Genomic DNA, 21,193 nt, shown 5'->3' with positions numbered 1-21,193 from the left:
AGTCGCGTCACGCGGGTGTTCTATGAGGAATACTCGCGTGGCGCAACTCTTATTATGTTACTGGAAATAGGAACAGTTGCGTCACGCGGCTGTTCTATGAAGAACAGTCGCGTGACGGAACTCCTAGCTGCGTGACAGAACTATTTGCGACTTATTAATATTCTCAGTTTTATTGATTATCCATCCAAAATATCACATTAAATACAAAAGTATCCTGGGTCTGCGAATAGCCGCGTCACGCAGGTGGTCCAATCCAAATTAAAGACTTTTGGACATGAACAGTCGCGTCACGCAGGTGATAGCTGCGTGACGCGGCTGCTCTGGTCCGCAACTACCATTCAAACTGCTCTTTTTACGTTTTCTTTTATCAACAGAGTTTTAATATGATTCAGAAACGCTCAAAAATGGGCAAAATGTAGTCTAACCCACACCAAACTAACTAAAACGTTAAGAAAATGAGGTTTTCACAAATAAATAACTAAAAGTGCAAAAGGATGGATTAGATGATTACCTAACCCTCAGATTTGAGGATTGCATACGATATGGTTGATCTAAGGATGAAACTTCACGATCCCAGAAGTGTCCAACGTCCAATCTTAACAATAAAAGCCTTTCTTTTTTCTCTCTTTTATGTTCTTTTTCTTTCTCTTCTTTTTTTAGTTTTTTAATCTATGTGCCTAATGGCTTGATCTTCCTCAAAGTTACTCACTGGAGTCTTTGAGGAAAACCCTAGCCGCAATCATTTTCTTTTTCGTCTAAAATGCCTTAGTCCCTTTTGAGAGAAAAATGAGAAAGGTTCCAAAAGTCCCGTTTTTGCTGTGTAATGCAGTATTTATATGGCTAGGGCGACAGGGCAGTCGCGTCACGCAGGTAGGAGTTGCGTGACGCACCCGTAAGCCTGCGTGACGCACCCGTAAGCCTGCGTGACGCGACTTACTTTTCGTACAGTTGCCGCGTATCCATACAAACAGTGCAGGCCACTGCACGGGCGCACGCCAAGGGTGTCAGACCCGTTAGAGCTGCGTGACGCAGCTAAAAGTGGCGTCACGCAGGTGATAGCTGCGTGACGCAGCCCTAACGTGGGTCAGGCTCCTTTGGGCGGTTTGGTTCAATTTCTGATTCAGGCACTTCTGGTTTATTGTGAAACCTCACCCTTTGTCCTCATATCATCATCGGGTCAGGTGGAGGCATAAATCCACGCGTCAACAGTTTGCCCCCCCACTTTATCATTAATTGTATAAACGATTAATGCTAAAGTGGTCTATTGACGCACCTTCTTTCAGGCAATCCTTTCGAAGCCCGGTTTGATCGGCTTGAAAAGATGCTGAGTCAACCATCTGGTCACCTCCTAAGCTCAGTTTGATTGGCTTTGTCGGCTTCCATGTAATCTGAAGAGACATCCTCGAAGCTCTGTTTGATCGGCTCGAGAAATGTTGATTTTATGACAAAGTCTTCGAAGCTCGGTTTGATTAGCTTGAAGAGCTTTGATCTGGCCACCCACTCAGCTCGGTTTGATCGGCTTTATCGGCTCCAGTCAATTTTGAAAAGACATCTTCGAGGCTCGGTTTGATCGGCCCGAAAAATGTTGATTTGATGACAAAGTCTTCGAAGCTCTGTTTGATCGGCTTGAAGAACTTTGATCTGGCCACCCACTCAGCTCGGTTTGATCGGCTTTATCGGCTCCAGTCAATTTTGAAAAGACATCTTCGAGGCTCGGTTTGATCGGCCCGAAAAATGTTGATTTTACCCTGGTCAACTTCGCAACTCAACATCATTGACTGGGGAAGAAGATTTCAAACAGCTTCGCAATACATCATCACTGTTCGGAGGTTGAAGTTGTGCTGATTAGCTTCGCAATACATCATCACTAATCAGGAAGGGGTTGACTCGATCAAATTCGCAATACATCATCATTGACCAAGAGGAGAAAACCCAAACAGCTTCGCAATACATCATCACTGTTCGGAGGTTGAAGTTGTGCTGATTAGCTTCGCAATGCACCATCACTAATTAGTAGGACCTATCGGCTTCGAAAAACCATCACCGGTTGGCCTGAAAGAAATTGTTCACCAAAAAAAGAAGAGCAATGTCCGTGTACGAACAGGCCTTGCTTTCTGTTAGAAAGGTGTTGGAACATCACATGTCCCCATGCAAAAATTCTTATTAAAGCAAAAGGTCATACTTTTGCCCCCAGTCCGGAATTCCAACCTAGAACCATAAGTATTCACTTTTTATAAGCGCATTATTATTATTATTTTTGTGAAAATTTTACCAAAAATTTTAGCAGGAAAGACTTAACAAAACTGTTACCTGTATTTTTCAAGTATATCCTTTATGATATGGTGTTTAAAAGGGAACTTACCTGAGGGTAATATGGACAATTTGATGCTCCCGACCCCGGTGCGGTAAGTTGATGAAAGTTGCAGCCATATATGAGCCGTACATCGACGTCATGTCGTCGGAATGGGTCGTCGTGAGCTTTTGAAATGGGCCGTGTGGGCCTGTTGGGCTCGAAAAGGGATAACGGGCCTAGTGCTCTTGTTGGGCCCAGTTGAATGGGCTTCGGCCCAGCTAGCTTTACTATAAGTAGTTTCCTTCTCAATCGATTCAATTTCACTTATTCACAAACCCTAAGCGATTGGAAATTCTCTGAACTGTTCAACTGAAAGGATATCTCAGATCTCAGAAATCCCTGCTTCTGCCTACACTCCGGAGATGGAGGTTCTTGGGGCCCTGCCTGATATTCCTACGTTTGACAGTGAGCCGGTGCCGGTGAGCCGGAACCCGCTAACCCCCGGGACGCGACCATTGCAGCTCCTTCCGTTGCCGGGTTCGGAATTTCCAGTCCGGTACGAAACGAGTCAGATGCGTGGCTTTCGATCCGAGGTAAGTACAAAATTTCTTCAATTTTCTGTTTTTACTGCTTTTAATCCGTAACTGTAGCAATAGGATTATTTTTCACTGTTTGCGCTTGCATCGGCAGTCGCGTCACGCAGGTAGAAGTTGCGTGGCGCGACTGTTCTTCCATGAGCAGTTGCATGACGCGGCTGTTCTTGTGATAACAGTTGCGTGACGCGGCTGTTCGAGACGCCAGAAACCCTAACTTGTCTTGAACCTTAGGATTAATTTCTTTTGACTGTGTTTAGACCTTGATTTGTTAACTTTTAATTGTTGATAACTCTGGACGGCTTGATTTTGCCCTGTAATTGCACAAAAATAGTATAAATGTAGTAAAACAAAGTTAAAATTAAACTGCTGCGTACCTTCGACAGTTGCGTGACGCAGCTGTTCTTAGGAAGAATAGTTGCGTGACGCGACTGTTCGTCAATAAATGAGGGTCTCGAACAGTTGCGTGACGCGGCTAGAGAGATGCGTAGCGCGGCTTTGTGGTCGCGTGACGCATCCGTTCTTGGGGCCACATATGTTGAACAGTTGCGTGACGCGACTGTTGATTGGCGTGACGCGAGTGCTGAGATGCGCTACGCAGCTGTGCTTCTGATTGCGCTACTTGGGTAAAGCTGCGCGGCGCGACTCTGTAGACGCGTGACGCGACTGGGAGCTGCGTGACGCAGCTATGGTTCGAACCAGTACTCGAGTTTTTGTTCCTCCTGTCATAAAAAGATGAGCAATTATTAGTTTTACATTTATTGAAATTGAAATTTACTTACAGGTTAATCTGGGCAAGGCCAGCTCAGGCGGATCGGCTATTGATGCTTCTGCTTTCTGGGATCTGCTGGACCCTCCTATGCGAGCTCGGGTTGTCGCTGCAGGTTTCGGGGACTATGCCGCCGGATTGCGTCGCACACAGCCTCGTTTCCCGCCCGCTATGCGATATGCACTGATGGAGCGGTGGAACGACTGCACGCATACTTTCGTGTTCGGGTTCGGAGAGATGACCCTTACTCTCGTGGATTATGCTGCTATCACCGGCTTGCGCTTCACTGGTCCAGTCCCTCCACTAGACGCTCGATATCAGACGGCTGCCATCAGAGCTCAGCTTGTGCGCTCCTTGCTCGGTGTTACCTTACAGACTCGGTACACCGTGCAGGGATGTATGTCCTACGAGATGGTCTTCCGGTTCTAGGCCGAGAGGATTAGGACCCGGTTGGAGGCTTGGAGGGAGTTGCCGGAGGATGTCTGACCTGCTGCCCCTGCGTATACTCGCGAGGAGAGGGACCAGGCTGTTCGGTCCTTCTTGTTCTACATCATTTCTTCGCAGCTACTATGCACCTCCCAGAATAAGGGAGATCCTGCGGTGCTGGCATGTCTTCGAGATCTGAGCCAGGTTGGGTCCTTCGACTGGGCCACACTTAGTTTGGCTCATCTCTATCACGGTCTAGACGTCTGGACCTGTGGTAGTGGTGAGTCGAACAGGCTGTTCATCCGGCCTTTGGAGGTAACACACTTTCATTCTTACTTTACTTACTTTTTACTTTTACTTTTTTTTTTTCTTTGATCCGTCGTTCTCGACTGTTCAACTAACTGATGTTATTTTTTTGTCTCTGTTACAGGTGTGGTCTTACGAGTACTGCATTTATCCGGGCGATCCTAGCGGTGACTCACCCATCGAGTCTAGGAGGATTCCTCGCTATCTGGCCCACTGCCATCACACTTATGCCAGTGGCGAGGATCCGGAGTACTGGCGGAGCTTCCTTAACGATCAGGAGTTGTCTGATGTGAGTACAGAAAGAATCTCTGAATTTGTAGCTTGTCTCTTTCTTTATTCTGACACACTACTAATGTTGATTTCTTATCATTTTTGCAGCTATCTTTAGAGCCATGGGACTACGATGCCTGGAGGACCTATCTGGGCCGGGAGGTGGCTGAGTTGCATACCCGGTCGAGGCTGCTGCTGCGAGGCTACTGGGCTAACCGATACTTCCTTGGAGAGCGGGTTTTTGACACTCCGATAGCTCCAGCACGACGGAGAGTGCCTCATGCCCCTCCCCGGCATATGTGTCTGCTGGAGGGTTTGACCCGAGAGGACCTGGAGATAGAGTATAGAGGTTTCTCGGCGAACGATTTCCTGTCCGCCGGTGATTTTCCTTCTTACTTTGTCTCTCGGATGCAGGCTCGACTTCCTGAGGTTCTCAAGTACACCCATGTAATTCATCTGACCTTCAGCCTCATTTACTGTTACTACTCTTCCTCTTTGTTTCAACTTATTGATGGTATTACTTTCTTTGTAACTGAATGCAGGAGCGGAAGACACACAAGACCGCAGCTCATTACCGGGCTGAGGCAGCGGCTGAGGCGGGTGGCGTGGCGGCTCCGACCGGACCAGTCGGTGTTGTACTGGGCGATGTCCCATTTCCGCCAAGTATGGAGGTGGTGTTGGATCCTGGCCTTGGCTTGGGATCTGGCAACATTATTCCTGCAGACCTGCGGCAGGCTCCTCCTCCAGTACAGTTGGACCCTGAGCACACCACACATGTAAGTTATAAACTGAATGTACAAAGTTAGAGGTATCTTACCTGAATATCCCTTTTAATGGATTTTTTTTTTATTTGCAGGTGCCGGCCCAGCGATACCAGGAGATCTGCCAACGGTTCGGCTTTGCCCGGTCCTACATCGGCCGGCTCTACTCCGAGCGACATGAGCTGGTATGAATTTTTATACATTTTCACCTTTTTCGCTTCTCTCATTATTTTTATGACCTTTCTTACATATGCTTGTCTTTGCAGGAGTTGGAGAATGGGAGGTTACGGAGGCATCAGTCCCGTCAGTCCAGTGTCGTGAGCCGGCTTCAGGCGGAGGTGGAGCGGCTTCGGACGAGGCTAGAGGTTGAGGGCATCCCGCTCGACTCTTCTGATGAGGATGAGGGCGGCTCTTCCTCCGACGACGGATCACCATCTCCACCCCCTCCGACTGTCGCTGGTTCTAGCTGTAGGCGGCGATAGTCTTGTTGCATGACTCCTCCATTTTTTGAACATGTTAAACATTTTGAATTTTTTATTAATTTTCTATTTATTTTATTATTATTTTTATTTTTTTTTGTGATTGTACAGCTATATCAACATCTTATGATATTATTTACATTTTTACAACACTTGGTTTTTGTCACTTTATGTGTGTTTATGTTTCGTAACTGTGAAGTCTTGTTCCTGTAAAGACAAAACACGAACACAACACCAAATATAAAATAACGATGTACCATTTATTCACAAGAATGGTTCACCTCATTAGCGGTCAGTAAATCGACTTATTGTAAATGAATAAATGAAATAAAATGAAAATAAAGATAAAGTAAGTAAAATAATGAACTTAACATGGAACATGATCAAGAATCACTTTCCAAACAGAGAGCATAGCGTAGTACTTACCTGATAGGGCGGTCCACTCAGTGAATGCGGACGTAATGGCTCAACCACCCTTTCTCGATTAATGTAATCATCAAGACTCAACTTCCTTATTGTACAGGTCGTTCTTGTTGTTGATCAATGCAGGTTTGAATGCTCACCGACCCGAATGGACTATTCAGGATTGTCCCTTCAACTACCTCTGACGATGATTATTAAATTGAGTGATGGTGATGTTTCGCCCATCGGTTTCTCCATTTTCCTATAAATATAAGTTCCGCTTCGCACCTCCTTCCCATTCAGTGTCCGAAGTACGTCGATTTCTTAAGTGATTTTCTTCCATGGCCTTTAAAAGCCAGGTCTCATCTTTCGTCCAATCCATTTCTGACGACCTATGGCAAGTCTCTCCTTTGGATCAACTAGCCTGGTTAAGATACTTCAAAGACCTAAAACCTAACCCTGGCTTCTTGTCTTGGCTCATTTCTCATTTCAATCCGAACACCCTAGTTTTCCGGTTTGAGGACTCTGAAGTGACTCCGACCTATGAGGAAATGTGCGCCGTGATGGATCATCATACTGAACAAAACGAAACTCCGGCCTTGCCCCTAGGTCCTAGGTATGATCTAGCTGAGATCGTGGCCTTGTGCCCGGTTTACCTTCCTGACGGCATAAACGTAGATCAAGGTCTTCCTTTGGAACCTTTCTTAAACAAAGTTTTGTCCACCGATCTAGATTTGCCTTGGATCCGAGCTTGTTGCTTCTTGCTCCTGAATGTGTATGCCATGAAGAACCGTCAACCCGGAATTGGAGATTTTCGACTTCTGACCGTTGTTCGTGACATGCAATTGTACCATCGTACCGTCTTCATGATGATCATGGGGGAGACAATGTGTTGGGCCAGGGATATTGCCCTTCACATTACTGACTTCAATGTTCACCATCGCGGTTGTCCATTGCTATTGCAAGCTTGGGCTCTAGACAAATTAAGCCTGATTCCTCCGGTTCCAGCTCGCTTGATTCCAACTTATGGATCTGCTGTTTTTCAATCTCGGTCTCAGAGACGCTTCGATTTTGGTGATAACCCTACTATTCGGTGGACCTGTCCTTGGTGGAGAATTAGACTGGCCACGATCAGAAGGATGAATCTCAATTATGTGCTGTATGCTAGTCTAGACCGTTCCATGGCCTATTTCCCAGATAGGATCAGTCGTCAGTATGGGATGATACAGCGTGTTCCCCGAGCCCACAACTTCGAGAGCGGCTTGTTAACATCACATCTGTTGACCAATTTGGCCGATCGTTGGTGAAGTCGAAACACCATACATTTGGATGAAGGAATGATGCAAGATACTGTGACGCCTGCATATGCCGACTGGTTCTTTACCCCACAATGATGTCACGCTTTGTGAAGGCCGACCTTCCCCCGGAGAAACTCGAAAGATTTATTATTTTGATGTGCATTTAAATGTTTATTTTTGGAAAAATGGTGATAAAATCTTTTGGGTATGCGGCGCCGATAAATCGGTCTTATAAATCGTTCTTAGTCGCCACCCATTATTTCGGCAATGGGACCGTTTTGATTTTATTTTGTAAAAGTGACTCCATTTTAACCCATTTTATTCAAGGCCTTTGTATTTTAGAAAACTGGTCAGGCGAACCGATGAGGTTCTGGGTAAGGGAATTGGGTACGTCGGCCCATTGGAAGCCGACGCCCGGAAAACTGGCCTCTTTTAACCTATGATTTCTAATTTGATTTTATTTTAGAAAAAGCCAATTATTTAAACCCAACCCGAATAAATCGAACCGAGTTCCTATGTGGAAAATTAATTAACCGTCCCAATTAATTTCATCCATTGCATTCATCACAAATAAGATATATCATCCACCATCCATCCATAACACATAATAGAATAAAAGACCCGCTCTTGCCTTATGGTTAAAGGCGGGCCACAAACCGGATTTGATAATATGATAAATAATAAATAAAGAGAAATAAATCCTAAAACCTCATAATCATTAATAATTAGTTGGTTTGGTTTGATTAAATCTTAATTTGCCCATGTTTGATCATTTTCTGAGTTGAGATTAAAGCCCACTTAATAATATAAAATTAAGGTGAAATAAGGAAAATATACTGAAATTTTTAGGACAGTCGCGTGACGCAGGTGTTCCACAAGGAACAGTCGCGTGACGCAGCTCCCCTTATTCATCTTGGAACTTTAGAACAGTCGCGTCACGCGGGTGTTCTATGAGGAATACTCGCGTGGCGCAACTCTTATTATGTTACTGGAAATAGGAACAGTTGCGTCACGCGGCTGTTCTATGAAGAACAGTCGCGTGACGAAACTCCTAGCTGCGTGACAGAACTATTTGCGACTTATTAATATTCTCAGTTTTATTGATTATCCATCCAAAATATCACATTAAATACAAAAGTATCCTGGGTCTGCGAATAGCCGCGTCACGCAGGTGGTCCAATCCAAATTAAAGACTTTTGGACATGAACAGTCGCGTCACGCAGGTGATAGCTGCGTGACGCGGCTGCTCTGGTCCGCAACTACCATTCAAACTGCTCTTTTTACGTTTTCTTTTATCAACAGAGTTTTAATATGATTCAGAAACGCTCAAAAATGGGCAAAATGTAGTCTAACCCACACCAAACTAACTAAAACGTTAAGAAAATGAGGTTTTCACAAATAAATAACTAAAAGTGCAAAAGGATGGATTAGATGATTACCTAACCCTCAGATTTGAAGATTGCATACGATATGGTTGATCTAAGGATGAAACTTCACGATCCCAGAAGTGTCCAACGTCCAATCTTAACAATAAAAGCCTTTCTTTTTTCTCTCTTTTATGTTCTTTTTCTTTCTCTTCTTTTTTTTAGTTTTTAAATCTATGTGCCTAATGGCTTGATCTTCCTCAAAGTTACTCACTGGAGTCTTTGAGGAAAACCCTAGCCGCAATCGTTTTCTTTTCATCTAAAATGCCTTAGTCCCTTTTGAGAGAAAAATGAGAAAGGTTCCAAAAGTCCCGTTTTTGCTGTGTAATGCAGTATTTATATGGCTAGGGCGATAGGGCAGTCGCGTCACGCAGGTAGGAGTTGCGTGACGCACCCGTAAGCCTGCGTGACGCGACTTACTTTTCGTACAGTTGCCGCGTATCCATACAAACAGTGCAGGCCACTGCACGGGCGCGCGCCAAGGGTGTCAGACCCGTTAGAGCTGCATGACGCAGCTAAAAGTGGCGTCACGCAGGTGATAGCTGCGTGACGCAGCCCTAACGTGGGTCAGGCTCCTTTGGGCGGTTTGGTTCAATTTCTGATTCAGGCACTTCTGGTTTATTGTGAAACCTCACCCTTTGTCCTCATATCATCATCGGGTCAGGTGGAGGCATAAATCCACGTGTCAACAGTGCATAGATTAGAACTTGATTTGCATGTGAAGAAAATTGTCCAAGATTAGCTCCTGAAATTGGTGGAAGTTGGTTGGCAATTTTTGACTCAATTCAGGCTCCTGGTCATTGGCACGGGCGTGCTATGAAGCACGGTCTGGGCGTGCCAGGCTTTGGATTTGTGGAGGGATCAGCACGGGCTGTGCTCAAAGGCACGCTTGAGTGGGGTCTTATGGCACGGGCGTGCTTCATAGCACGGTCCGAGCATGCTAGGCTCTGGAAGTCCAGGGTATGTGCAGCATGGGCGTGCTTCAGCGAGCACACCCTTGGGTGACATCTCCATTATGGCACGGGCGTGCTCCCTAGCACGGTCAGGGCGTGCTAGGCTCTGAAAGTCCAGGGCATTTGTAGCATGGGCGTGCTGTCTAGCACTGCTAGGGCATGCTAGACTCTGACTCTTTACTTGATTTTCCCTGGTTCTTAGCACGGGCATGCTGACTAGCATGGCCTAGGCGTGCTGAAGGCTGAATGTTTTGCTTCATTTTGTCCTTTTCTGTGCAAAAACCCTACAAACCCTACAAAAACCCTACAAGTGAGTTGTGTTTGAAGGAAACTTTTGAATAAAAATATAATAAAATTAAATAAAAACTAATTTAAATAAATTAAAAGTACTAAAAATCTTAATAAAAATTATATTGAAAATACTATAAAAATAACACTATCACGATGCTACTTTACGAAATAAATTATAATGTGGTTACAATTATGAGTTTTATATTTGCATTAAAGCAATATCTCTAAATATTCTTGGTCAATATTCTCCTCATTATTGGACAGTGATTAGAGCTATGGAGACTGGTACATATCATGTTTTTTGTGCTTGTTATTTAAACAAGTCTACTGAATTGACCTACATGAGAATTTCATATGGAGAGTTACTTAAGTGATGGTTGTGTAAGTGATCCTTTGACTTGAAATTACTAAGCTATCTCATATGGGGATGACTATATTTTGATTCTTCGTTCACATTAGTCATTCATGAATAATAAGCAATGATTAATTGGATATAGTAAGAACTGTATGAACATACTTGTGCAATTAAGAGAGGATTCATCACCCTAGGTAAATCAGGAAAAATATTCTAATTGTTCTCTACTAGTATTGATTAAGAAATCCTTGTGTAAGGTAGAATGAAATTAGTAAATTAGATTTAGAATTCATTCAAATGATCAATGACTAAGATTAAAAAGAACTAACACGATTTAGTGAAACAGACACACTCCATGCCTAATTACTAAATCAGAACATTAATGATGAAGAGATATTAATTACACTGATAAATCATGCATTGGAATGTTAAGTCAAATCACTCTGACTTTTCAAATATTTGGGTAGTTTTGACATGTTGCTAGACAATGTACTTGACTTTCAAATATTAATTAATTAATTTAATTCATATTTGTTGCCAACATATTTGGAACCTAGAAGGTCACACAAAATAAAGAATAGATATGAGAAAGTGAAAACGAGAAATCAAATCAAGTATGACTTGGTTACAAATTAGTTTTGGCACGTTAAGAGCAAAATTATAATTTATATTTAATTACAATTTTATCTAAATTGTTAAATATTGACTTCATTGATTTATGTCTAAAATTTATTAAGATAAATTTTAGATTAAATAAACCGAATATTTTAATTATGATTTATTTATTTAAAAGGTTTAAATAAATAATTATAATTAATTTATATATGACCTAGGGTTTTCATATATAAAGTTTAAGATACAGACTAATTGTTAGTTGCTGTATATAACCATAAAACTAAACATAGAGCCTACGATAGTTAGCACCATCATACGCTCTAACCTCTCAACCCTCTAAAATAGTTTTAGAGTTTTTCGATTGTCCATTCGTGTGGATACTACTAGAGGCCGGACGCTTGGATGGCTTTGAGTTTACGACAATCTAGCCGCGTAGATTGAAGTGTCGAAGAATCAACAAAAGAGATATTCTTCTAAACAATTTTATTGCTTTAATCATTTAAACGGATCCTTGTTGGTATAATTATATTTGTTATAATTATCTTATTCTGCTGCTTATTTTTGATATAATCCAACAACTAGAGGTACCGAAAAATAGTAAATGTACGTCGACGACAATTTTTGTTTTGAAAAAAAAAATGCAGACTTGGTAGTTGGGAGCAATTATAGGTCTTATTTTTATAGTATTTTCAGTTAAGTTTTTATAGGATTTTTAGTATTTTTATTTACTTTAATTAGTTTTTATTTATGTTTTTACTTAATTTTTAATTTTTACTTCCTTTATTGTTTGATCTTGTTTTGGAAGGTTCTTGTAAGGATTCAATTAGGAATTTGCTAAATATCAAATAAGGAAGAGTGAGACCACAAAGCTACTACCTAATTTGAGTTCTATCCTAATTGATCAACAAGTTAGGTGGTTTTCCTAATTAGACTCAAATAAGCCTTACGAAGACTATATAAAGACAAATCTCTACACTAATTGAGAGGAATCCCATTAACATCACATCCATCATTCCATATTCCAATCTCTATCTCTCTCTCTCTGGAATCTTGGATCTTAGATCTTTAATCTATTCTTTTAGTTTTCTGTCTTTTAAGATTTCGAGCATTCAAGATTGTGTATAGAATTAAGGAAGCTGTTGCACCCCTTGATTACCTGCAAGTATACGGATCGCAACGTAGTAATAAAAAGATCGAACCCACGAGGAACAGATTATGTCCACTTTACTACTTATTCTTAACACTTATGTTTACATCAATAAAACATGAAATGATTAAACTATGATCCTATTTAAACTTTAATTAAATATACTACTTAATTCTATTGATAAAGATATAGTAGAATACTTAGAAGAATGGATCATGCAATAGATTTTCTTTTTCTATAGCAAAACGTGTAACATGCAATAAATGATTTTCTAATCACATGTGGTAAAGTATAATTCAATCTCTTGGTACAGAATTACTCTATTTATTATATGTATCTCTACATACAACAAATGCCTTGCTTTATCAAATATTAACCCTAGTTCTTATTCTTTGATTATTTCAATAAGTTAGACTTAACTTTGACAAACCAAGTTAAAGATTCACATGCAAACCCAACTAAATAAATTTTATCTCTTTGATCTTTACTAAATTATTTCTTTCTGAGAATATAATTAAAAATTTGATTAAACAAGACCAAAAGACAACTTAAAGAAACTTTTATTGAATTGAACCAAATAATATTGTTGCTTTGCATAGAAAATAATGAAGAACAATATACAAAACGTCTTTAATAAAATAAGAGAAAGATATAAGTAATCAAACTCAAGCCTCCGGAGGACGTCACACCTCAAGGAACTCCTTGATGTTCTTTGCACAAACAATAATAAGTGATTCTCATCAACTTATTTCTAAGCATTACTTTATTATTTTTTTCTACTGTATTCTAATACTGTATCTTTTTTTTTATTGTTTTCCTCTTGATTTGGACTTCAATTTATAGAAGAGGAAGATGATGGCAGTTATGAAGGTGGTTAGCTGGCCAAAGGGTGCTTCAACTGACTTCTGATGGGAGAAATTCTGATCTGTTCACGAATTGACACAACTTTCTGGTAAAAAGGTGGCAGTTGGAGGCTTCTGGAAAAGCGACTCGCGCTCACGAGTTTAAAGGTTGCACCCGTGATCTTCACTTATGATCTTTCTGCCTCTTCTGGAATGCTTATTGAGGTCGCGAGTTTAACTTGTGTAACCACGAGTTTGACCTGGTATCTACTGTCGTTTCTGTTGTGTTCCTTGCGCTCGCGAAATATAATGTCGTGCCCGCGAGTTATGCCTTATGCTTTCTGGACCTTCTACCATACAGATCGCGCCCGCGCATATATATGTTGCGCTCGCGAATCACCATTTGTTCCCATGTAGCACGACTTCATTCGCTGTCGCGAATTTTCTTGGTAGAAAACTCCTTTCCCATACTTAGTCAAATTTTTGATCATTTTCTTCTTAAAAACAAGCCTTTTCCAATCCTTTGTTCAAATTCATTCCTAAAATAACTTTAAACCAAAAACAACACAAGAAAATGTAAAATGTATAAAAACAAACACGCAATCATGCAAATCACGCAATTATAACTTAACAAATTTGCCCGCTTTGCGAGGCTATCACAAGCCGTCCATGCTATTCATTTACTAGTTTTTATCTCTAAACTCTTAATCTTGTTTCTAATTTTCATTATTCATATTGTCTACGGAATTATTTTCAAGTTTAATTGAGTTTTATTTAATTATTATGTCGAACTAAATTTATATACTAGAAATTTGATGTAGCTTAATTTCGATTCCAATTTATAATATTAGATTTGTTTTTCCTTGTTCATGATATAATTTATCATTAAACTTAATACTTCCAGACAGATTTTCTTCCATGAATTGATTTATTTCATTAATCATTTTCAGGAGAAGGGTTTTTTATATGAAAAATGTAATAAATAATATGAGAATAATAACTTAATGCGGAAGCTAAACGGTTTGACTCAGGGGGATTTTCATAAGTTAACGACCTTAGGTTATAAATTCATAAACAAACCATAAAACTTAATGATTGAATTCATGTTTGATTGCGCTATTGAAATATAGGTAATCAGACCGGGTTAAAATAGCTAACAATACATCAAGAAAGCTTATACATGTCAGCTGCCACCTAATAAAAAATTGGTCCTACTTTTGCTGACTCAGTATTCCGGCAATCTAATTTGATTAGAGATACTCAATTGCAAATTTTTATAAGTATAGACATTCAATTGAAAAGCTTTCTCGGCAAGACACCAAAATAGAAAAAAACACAAAATTCACGCACCAAAGTTATTATTTTTTCTTTCACATATTCTTCTTCACATATCATCTTTGTAATTGTTTATTTTAATTATTGATTATTTTATCTAGATATTTCTATTTACTTTTTATTTTTTAATTATTTCTTTTATTTGTTAAAGATGAGTTTTGTTCTCGGAGTTGCAATTTTTGGTTGTTTGGTTTTAGCAAATAGGAATGAATAAAAATTCAATTTCGTTAATGTTTGATTTTAGATTGAAAATTTTTGATAAGAAGAAGCAGGTTACTGGAATTGATTTGAGGAAAAGAATCAATGAATGTAGACACTGGATATTTGTTTAATTTCTCATAAATAGTGAAATTTTTACTCTATGTTTGATCATTTTCTCTCCCTTTTTGAGAGATTGAGAAGTGATGGTCTAAAAAAAAACATACTGAAAATATTTTTTGTTCTTAAATTTTTCCTACTAGTTCAACATAAAGAAAAATATGTTGAAAAATGAGTTTTCCACGGTATTTTCTATCCTTATATTCTTTCCTTCGGAAAAAAATGGTGTCTTTGTAAAAAATATTTACATAAATGAGATTATAGTAAAAACTAACCTAAAAATCACGTTTCGCGTGCGGGTTGAATATTATTTTAATTTTATTGTAATCATTATTTTTGATAAACTATTATGAATTTTTAAATGTTTAGGAAGAATGATAAAAACTATACTTGAAATGAATCAATAATGGTAAATATCAAAATAATTTGTAATAAAGAGAACTATAACATTATTTGTAATAGCATAAATATTTTTGAATACATTATTAGTTAAATGTACATTTTAGTTATAGATAGGTGAATGAACAAACTCCATGCATATAATTACAATTACATTACATATGTGATCAGTGTATGTAAGATAAGGCATATTGCTTGACAAAATATCCAAATGCCAAATTAGAGAGGGAATGGACTTTGCATTTTTAAACTTAACATATAACATCTAGTTATTTAATAATCTATATATATGTATTACTTTTCCATTGACATTAAAATATTATTTTTAAAAATAAATTATTCAATTAAAATATATAGATAAATGAAAGAATAATTTTTAATTTAAATAGATAGATACATTTTTTTTAAAAAAAATTCATAAGTATCTAGTCATTTAATAATTGGTACATATCTATTATTATTCTATTAATATTAAATAAATTTTGAAAATAAATTATCCAATTAAAATATATAGATAAATGAAGAAATAAGTGCTAATTTTAATAAATAGATATAGATTTTTTTTTCTAAAAAAAGTCATAATTATCTAGTTATTTAATAATCTATATATATGTATTACTTTTCCATTGACATTAAAATATTATTTTTAAAAATAAATTATTCAATTAAAATATATAGATAAATGAAAGAATAATTTTTAATTTAAATAGACAGATACATTTTTTTTAAAAAAAAATTCATAAGTATCTAGTCATTTAATAATTGGTACATATCTATTATTATTCTATTAATATTAAATAAATTTTGAAAATAAATTATCCAATTAAAATATATAGATAAATGAAGAAATAAATGTAATTTTAATAAATAGATATAGATTTTTTTTTTCTAAAAAAAGTCATAATTATCTAGTTATTTAATAATCTATCAATTCTCTATTAATATTAAATAAATTTGAAAAAATAAATTGATCAATTAAAATATATAAATAAATGAAGAATTAATTTTTAATTTTAATAAATAGATATAGTTATGAAAAAAATTCATAATTATATAATTAATTAATAATATGTATATATCTATTATTTTTTATTAATTTTTAATAAATATAAAGAAATAAATTATCCAATTAAAATATATGAATAAATGAAAGAATAACTTGTAAGAGAGATATTTTTGTGAAAAAAAAAATATATTAAAGAGTCATATATAGATAAGTTTTTATGTCATCTTAAAATAAATTTTTAAAAAAATAAAGTTATCCAATTAAAATGTATTAACTAAGTGAGGGGGAAAATAATTTAATAATGAGATATAGTTTCGGAAAAAAAAAAGGAATGTCATAATTATTTTGAAATTTAATTTTCGAATATAATTTTTAAAAAATAGATAGGATAAAATAAAATAGTATTAATTATAAATTATAAATTATAAAATAAATAGAAATTAATTTGTAAAAAAATTTTCTATTAAAATATGTAGATATAATTAGAAAAAATTGTTAATTGATGAATATATTTTTTGACCAAAAAAAAAGAAAAGAAAGAAAAAAAAAGAGGCATACAGGGCAAATGCTATCCCCTGCGGATTTGCAATAGTTAAGAAATAGACAACTGTAGAAGCTGATTTTTAATTGGAAAATAGAAAATATCAGAAAATATTATCACTAAATTAAAATAGCAAATCATTCAGTTGTAAATAACCTTCTTGAAAAGAATTCCAATACTATTCCAAAACTAAAACCACAATGAGTACATCTACAAGTATTCCAAAACTAAAAATAATCTACTTTTTATAGTAATAATATCGATATTATTTTTTACAGTTAATTTATTTATAATATTAGAGAAAAAATAATTTAAATCTACTTTTTTTAGATTGAAGAATCAATGTTTTAAATATATATTCTTGAAAATATTGAAATGAAAGCATTTTTTAAAATAAAAATTAATTATATATTTAATAGTAAAAAATTAAACAAAAATAATAATATTATAAATATATTATTGGACTAATATACAAATAGCAAGTATTCTTATTATAATTAAATCCGATGGTTCATATAAAATTCATCTAAATCTAATGGTTAAGAAGACTTCTTTATTGATAGAGAAATTTTTTATTCTTCACTATAGTTTTACGCATAAATTAAAAATGAAAATAAACTAATAACAAATTTATCCTTTGCTCTAAGAGGGATAATAACGAGATTGGATGATGCCATAATTTTGGGTCCTTTGTTCAATTATATGTATAGTAATTTAATTTGTCTAATGCATTTTCTTTAAATAGGTTATTTGCTTATACTTTTATTTGAAAATCATATATAACAACAACACCTCGATTGAGCTTTCAGTAGGCAAAGAAATTACAGTTTACTTTACATACATACTGCTAGCAGTACAAGAGTTTTACAGAATAAAATAGCAGCATACTAAATGATTATATTTTAAGAATGACCTATTTATTATTTTTCTTTTCTGCCACTTTATTTAATTATGCAGTTGGGTAAGAAGGTTCCATGGCAATTCCACAAAGACCTTCTTTAGCATCAATATCTCTTTCCATTCTAATGTATCCATTTTCACCCCAAGAAGTTCCCCATGAGTTCTTCACTAACCAGTACTTAGTACCATCGTCACTTGTTCCATACCCAACTGCAGTAACTCCATGGTCTAGTTCCGTTCCACAATCTCCTGTAAATACTCCACCTGAGTAGAACTGGAACGCAGAGCCACTTGCATCAATGGCTACAGAGACTGGTTGGTTCGCTACTGCCTTCAATAAGGCCTGTTCGCTGTTAGCAGGCACATCTTCGTAGCCATTAATCTTCGCTGCTTTATCAGCTGCCTTTTTTGTATTGCAAGTATCATCAGTTCCTTGGTAAGGGTAATTGGCTTCAGTTGTTAGTCCTCCATTCTTTTTTATGAATCCAAATGCATCATCCATAAGACCCCCTTCGCAGCCTTGATCTTCTCCACTTGTATCACAATCAACTAGTTCTTGTTCTGAAAGAGATATCAGTTTTCCAGTTGAGAGCTTTGTAATTCCTTCCATGGCAGCCACAGCAGAAAATGCCCAGCAACATCCTACATTTATGTGTAATTCATGGGTAGTACAAGATTAAATAACTTAGTAAACCAGAAAAAGAAATAAAATATTAGATTTAATTTTGTTACAGCTAGTGCGTAGTGAAAGAAGAAGAAGCAAATAAACAATAGTTAAATTTTACCACATTGGCCTTGGTCCTTGATAGGAGTAACAGCTCCTTTGTTCCTCCAGTCCATGGAAGTTGGGACAGCAGTGACATTTTCATACTTAAACGACAGCGTCACAGATGCCTTAGGAAGAGAAGTTCTTTTGTATCCATTTCTAGAGGCCTTAAATTCTTCATTAGTTAAGTCTGCAAATCCATTGATATCTAGCTTGTAAGGCTTATTAACAGCCGTATTGAAAGATTCAATAAACTGCACATTATTCTTGAATATATTAAAGCGCGTCTCCTTCTCTGCCTTGTCTTTATAAACACGTCCATATTTAGCCATCCACATTTCATGCCTCTCCTTCATGGTTTCATCTTGTAGAGAACGTGCAAAGGCTTGAGATGCAAAAAGACCCAACACCATCACTGTCACAAATATTAGTTTGTTTTCAAGAACTGAAGCCATTCTGCTTTATGGAAGGAGGTAAGTATATATGTGTATGTTTGGCACGCTAGTCCTTAAAGAGCTATAATGTATTTATAGAACATGTACATTGGCTTTCTTATAAGATATATGTCTGAAATTGCAGTCGTATATTAAGTTAATCCGGTAAGTTGTGTATGATATGGATAACCAAAGGTTCGGTTTCTTGACGCTGCTTCATTCTACAAGCTTTGCCTTCCATTGTTATCTACCATTTGTCTTGTTATGAGAAGAAACGAATTTTCTCTCGAGGACCCTTCTTTTGAAAGTTGATTACATTAGACAGAGGAAAGAAATGAAAATAAGAATAAAGTCAATAACCCAAAAGGAGTACTTGTGGGTCCCGTTTATATATGGCACAACCCAAGAGGGGAGGGTGAATTAGGTTTTCTAAAAATTTAACTTTCAAAAACAAAAATCAGAATTCTATTGCAGCGGAATTAGAAAGCATTTGTGAGAGATAGTTATCAAGTTTAGAACTTCCTCACAAAGCTTATTGCATGATTAGAAAGACTCTGTGAAGAACAATTATTGCATTTAGAACTGCTTCACAAAGCTTAAGCAAGTTTAGAAAGACTCTGTGAAGAACAGCTATTGCGATTAGAACAGCTTCACAAAGCTTAAGCAATTTTAGAAAGACTCTGTAAACAACAGTTATTGCATTTTAGAACTGGTTCACAAAGCTTTAAGCAAGATTAGAAAACTGATTATAATTCAAATTGTGAATTACACTGAATATAGAAGGACAGATTAGAACTTGGTAAAATCACAATACAGAAATCCAGAGTTCTAATGTTCCACAGAGATAAAGCTTTTTCACGATTAGAATCAGAAACTCATTAACAACATCGCATTTCTAAACAGATTAACAGTTGAGTAAATAGAATATAATCAAGCAGAACTTCAGAAAGTAAAAGAAGATAAACACAGAGATTTATAGTGGTTCGGCACTAACTCGCCTACATCCACTCCCCAAGACGCATCTTGAGATCCTCCACTATGTTATCTCTTTTCAAGGGTAAGAGACAAACCAACAATACAAGGAAATAGATCAACACCTAGATCTAACCTTTACCCCACTAGATTTTCCAAAGGTTCTAGTTAACCTCAACCCCTTCTGATTTTGCAGAGATCAGAAACTCAAATCAAGACATTAGAATCTCACACAAGGAGAAGGTCGCTTGATAACCTATAACACCATAGCTTTTCACCTAAGCTATTACACAAAAGTTTTTCAAATAAAGAGCCTGTCTACAATAGATTACAGAATCTATATAGACAGAGAGAAATGCAAATATAAGCACAGGAAGAATAGAAAACGAATTTAGAAAATCGATTTAAAGATTAGAACTGCTCTTCAGAAAATGTTGTTAATAAATTTTCTTTTCTCTTAAAAATTTTTCTTGAAGCAAAGAGACGAAAAGAAATAGGAGGATTGAAGAGAAAGCTTTGAGAGATTTAAACTTTAAACAATAGACTCATACTCTTTTGCAAAACCCAATATTTTTAAAAGAGGAAATGGTTTTTATATGAAAAGATGATATTCTCTTTTGAAGTTTACGTTGGGATTATTTTTTGCTTTAATGAGCAATAAAGTTTCTGATGTTTTTTAAACTAACGAGGCAATGCATGGGTTGCAATTAAAAGGGCTGTTTGACCACATTTAATATTCACACATACAAGGTTTGGAGATGAAAGGTTCAGTTTAGAAAACAGTGTAGCATTTATATCAGAAACAGCCAGTTGTATTAGAAATAGATAGCTGTATTAAATTAGTTTAGAAAACAGTATAACATTTATATCAGAAACAGCCAGCTGTATCAGAAACAGCAGCTGCATTAAATCAGAAACTGCTTTTTAGATCAAAAAATACTTTTTGCAGAATTTCATTTAATAGCTACCAAGAATATTTACTCCAAAGATATTTTAGATGGAAAAACGTGAAAAGTAAAGATTTTGGCTATAAATTCTTAATAAATTTATTCAAAAACATTTCAAAATAATTTTGAGAGATATAAAATAGATTTGTGCTTATAATATCATTTACTCTCTATCCTACAATAATTTCCTAAGACTTATTATAATACTAACCAATAGAAAATATCTTCATTAATCTTCATGGTCTTCAAATAAAAATCTTGGAATGTAGGAACTTCATTTCTTCAATAATTTTCAACAATAATTTCTGCATAAAATAATATTAGCACATACAAGAATATTAAATTTATTTG

General features: G+C 36.5%; 1 protein-coding gene across 1 annotated transcript; it reads right to left on the bottom strand.

Moving 5' to 3' along the window:
- Positions 1-17,772: 17,772 nt before the first annotated feature.
- Positions 17,773-18,944, bottom strand: LOC105633440 (senescence-specific cysteine protease SAG39). Its single transcript, XM_037641981.2, has 2 exons — positions 18,509-18,944; positions 17,773-18,365 (listed from the first exon to the last, which is right to left on the bottom strand). Exons 1-2 carry the CDS (start codon positions 18,942-18,944, stop codon positions 17,773-17,775), a joined length of 1,029 nt encoding a protein of 342 aa, XP_037497909.2.
- Between the last annotated feature and the right edge of the window lie 2,249 nt (positions 18,945-21,193).

Source organism: Jatropha curcas, chromosome 3, assembly GCF_041381405.1.
Source record: "Jatropha curcas cultivar XTBG-Jc1 chromosome 3, XTBG_Jcur_1.0, whole genome shotgun sequence".
NCBI classification, from domain to species: domain Eukaryota; kingdom Viridiplantae; phylum Streptophyta; class Magnoliopsida; order Malpighiales; family Euphorbiaceae; genus Jatropha; species Jatropha curcas.
The sequence above is the reverse complement of the archived record's forward strand: the minus strand, read 5'-3'. Positions and strand labels throughout refer to the sequence as shown.

Coding starts and splice junctions, on each gene's coding strand:
- LOC105633440 (XM_037641981.2), bottom strand. CDS start 18,944: ATGGCTTCAGTTCTTGAAAACAAACTAATATTTGTGACAGTGATGGTG. Junction 18,366..18,508: donor CAAGGACCAAGGCCAATGTG/GTAAAATTTAAC, acceptor ACATAAATGTAG/GATGTTGCTGGGCATTTTCT.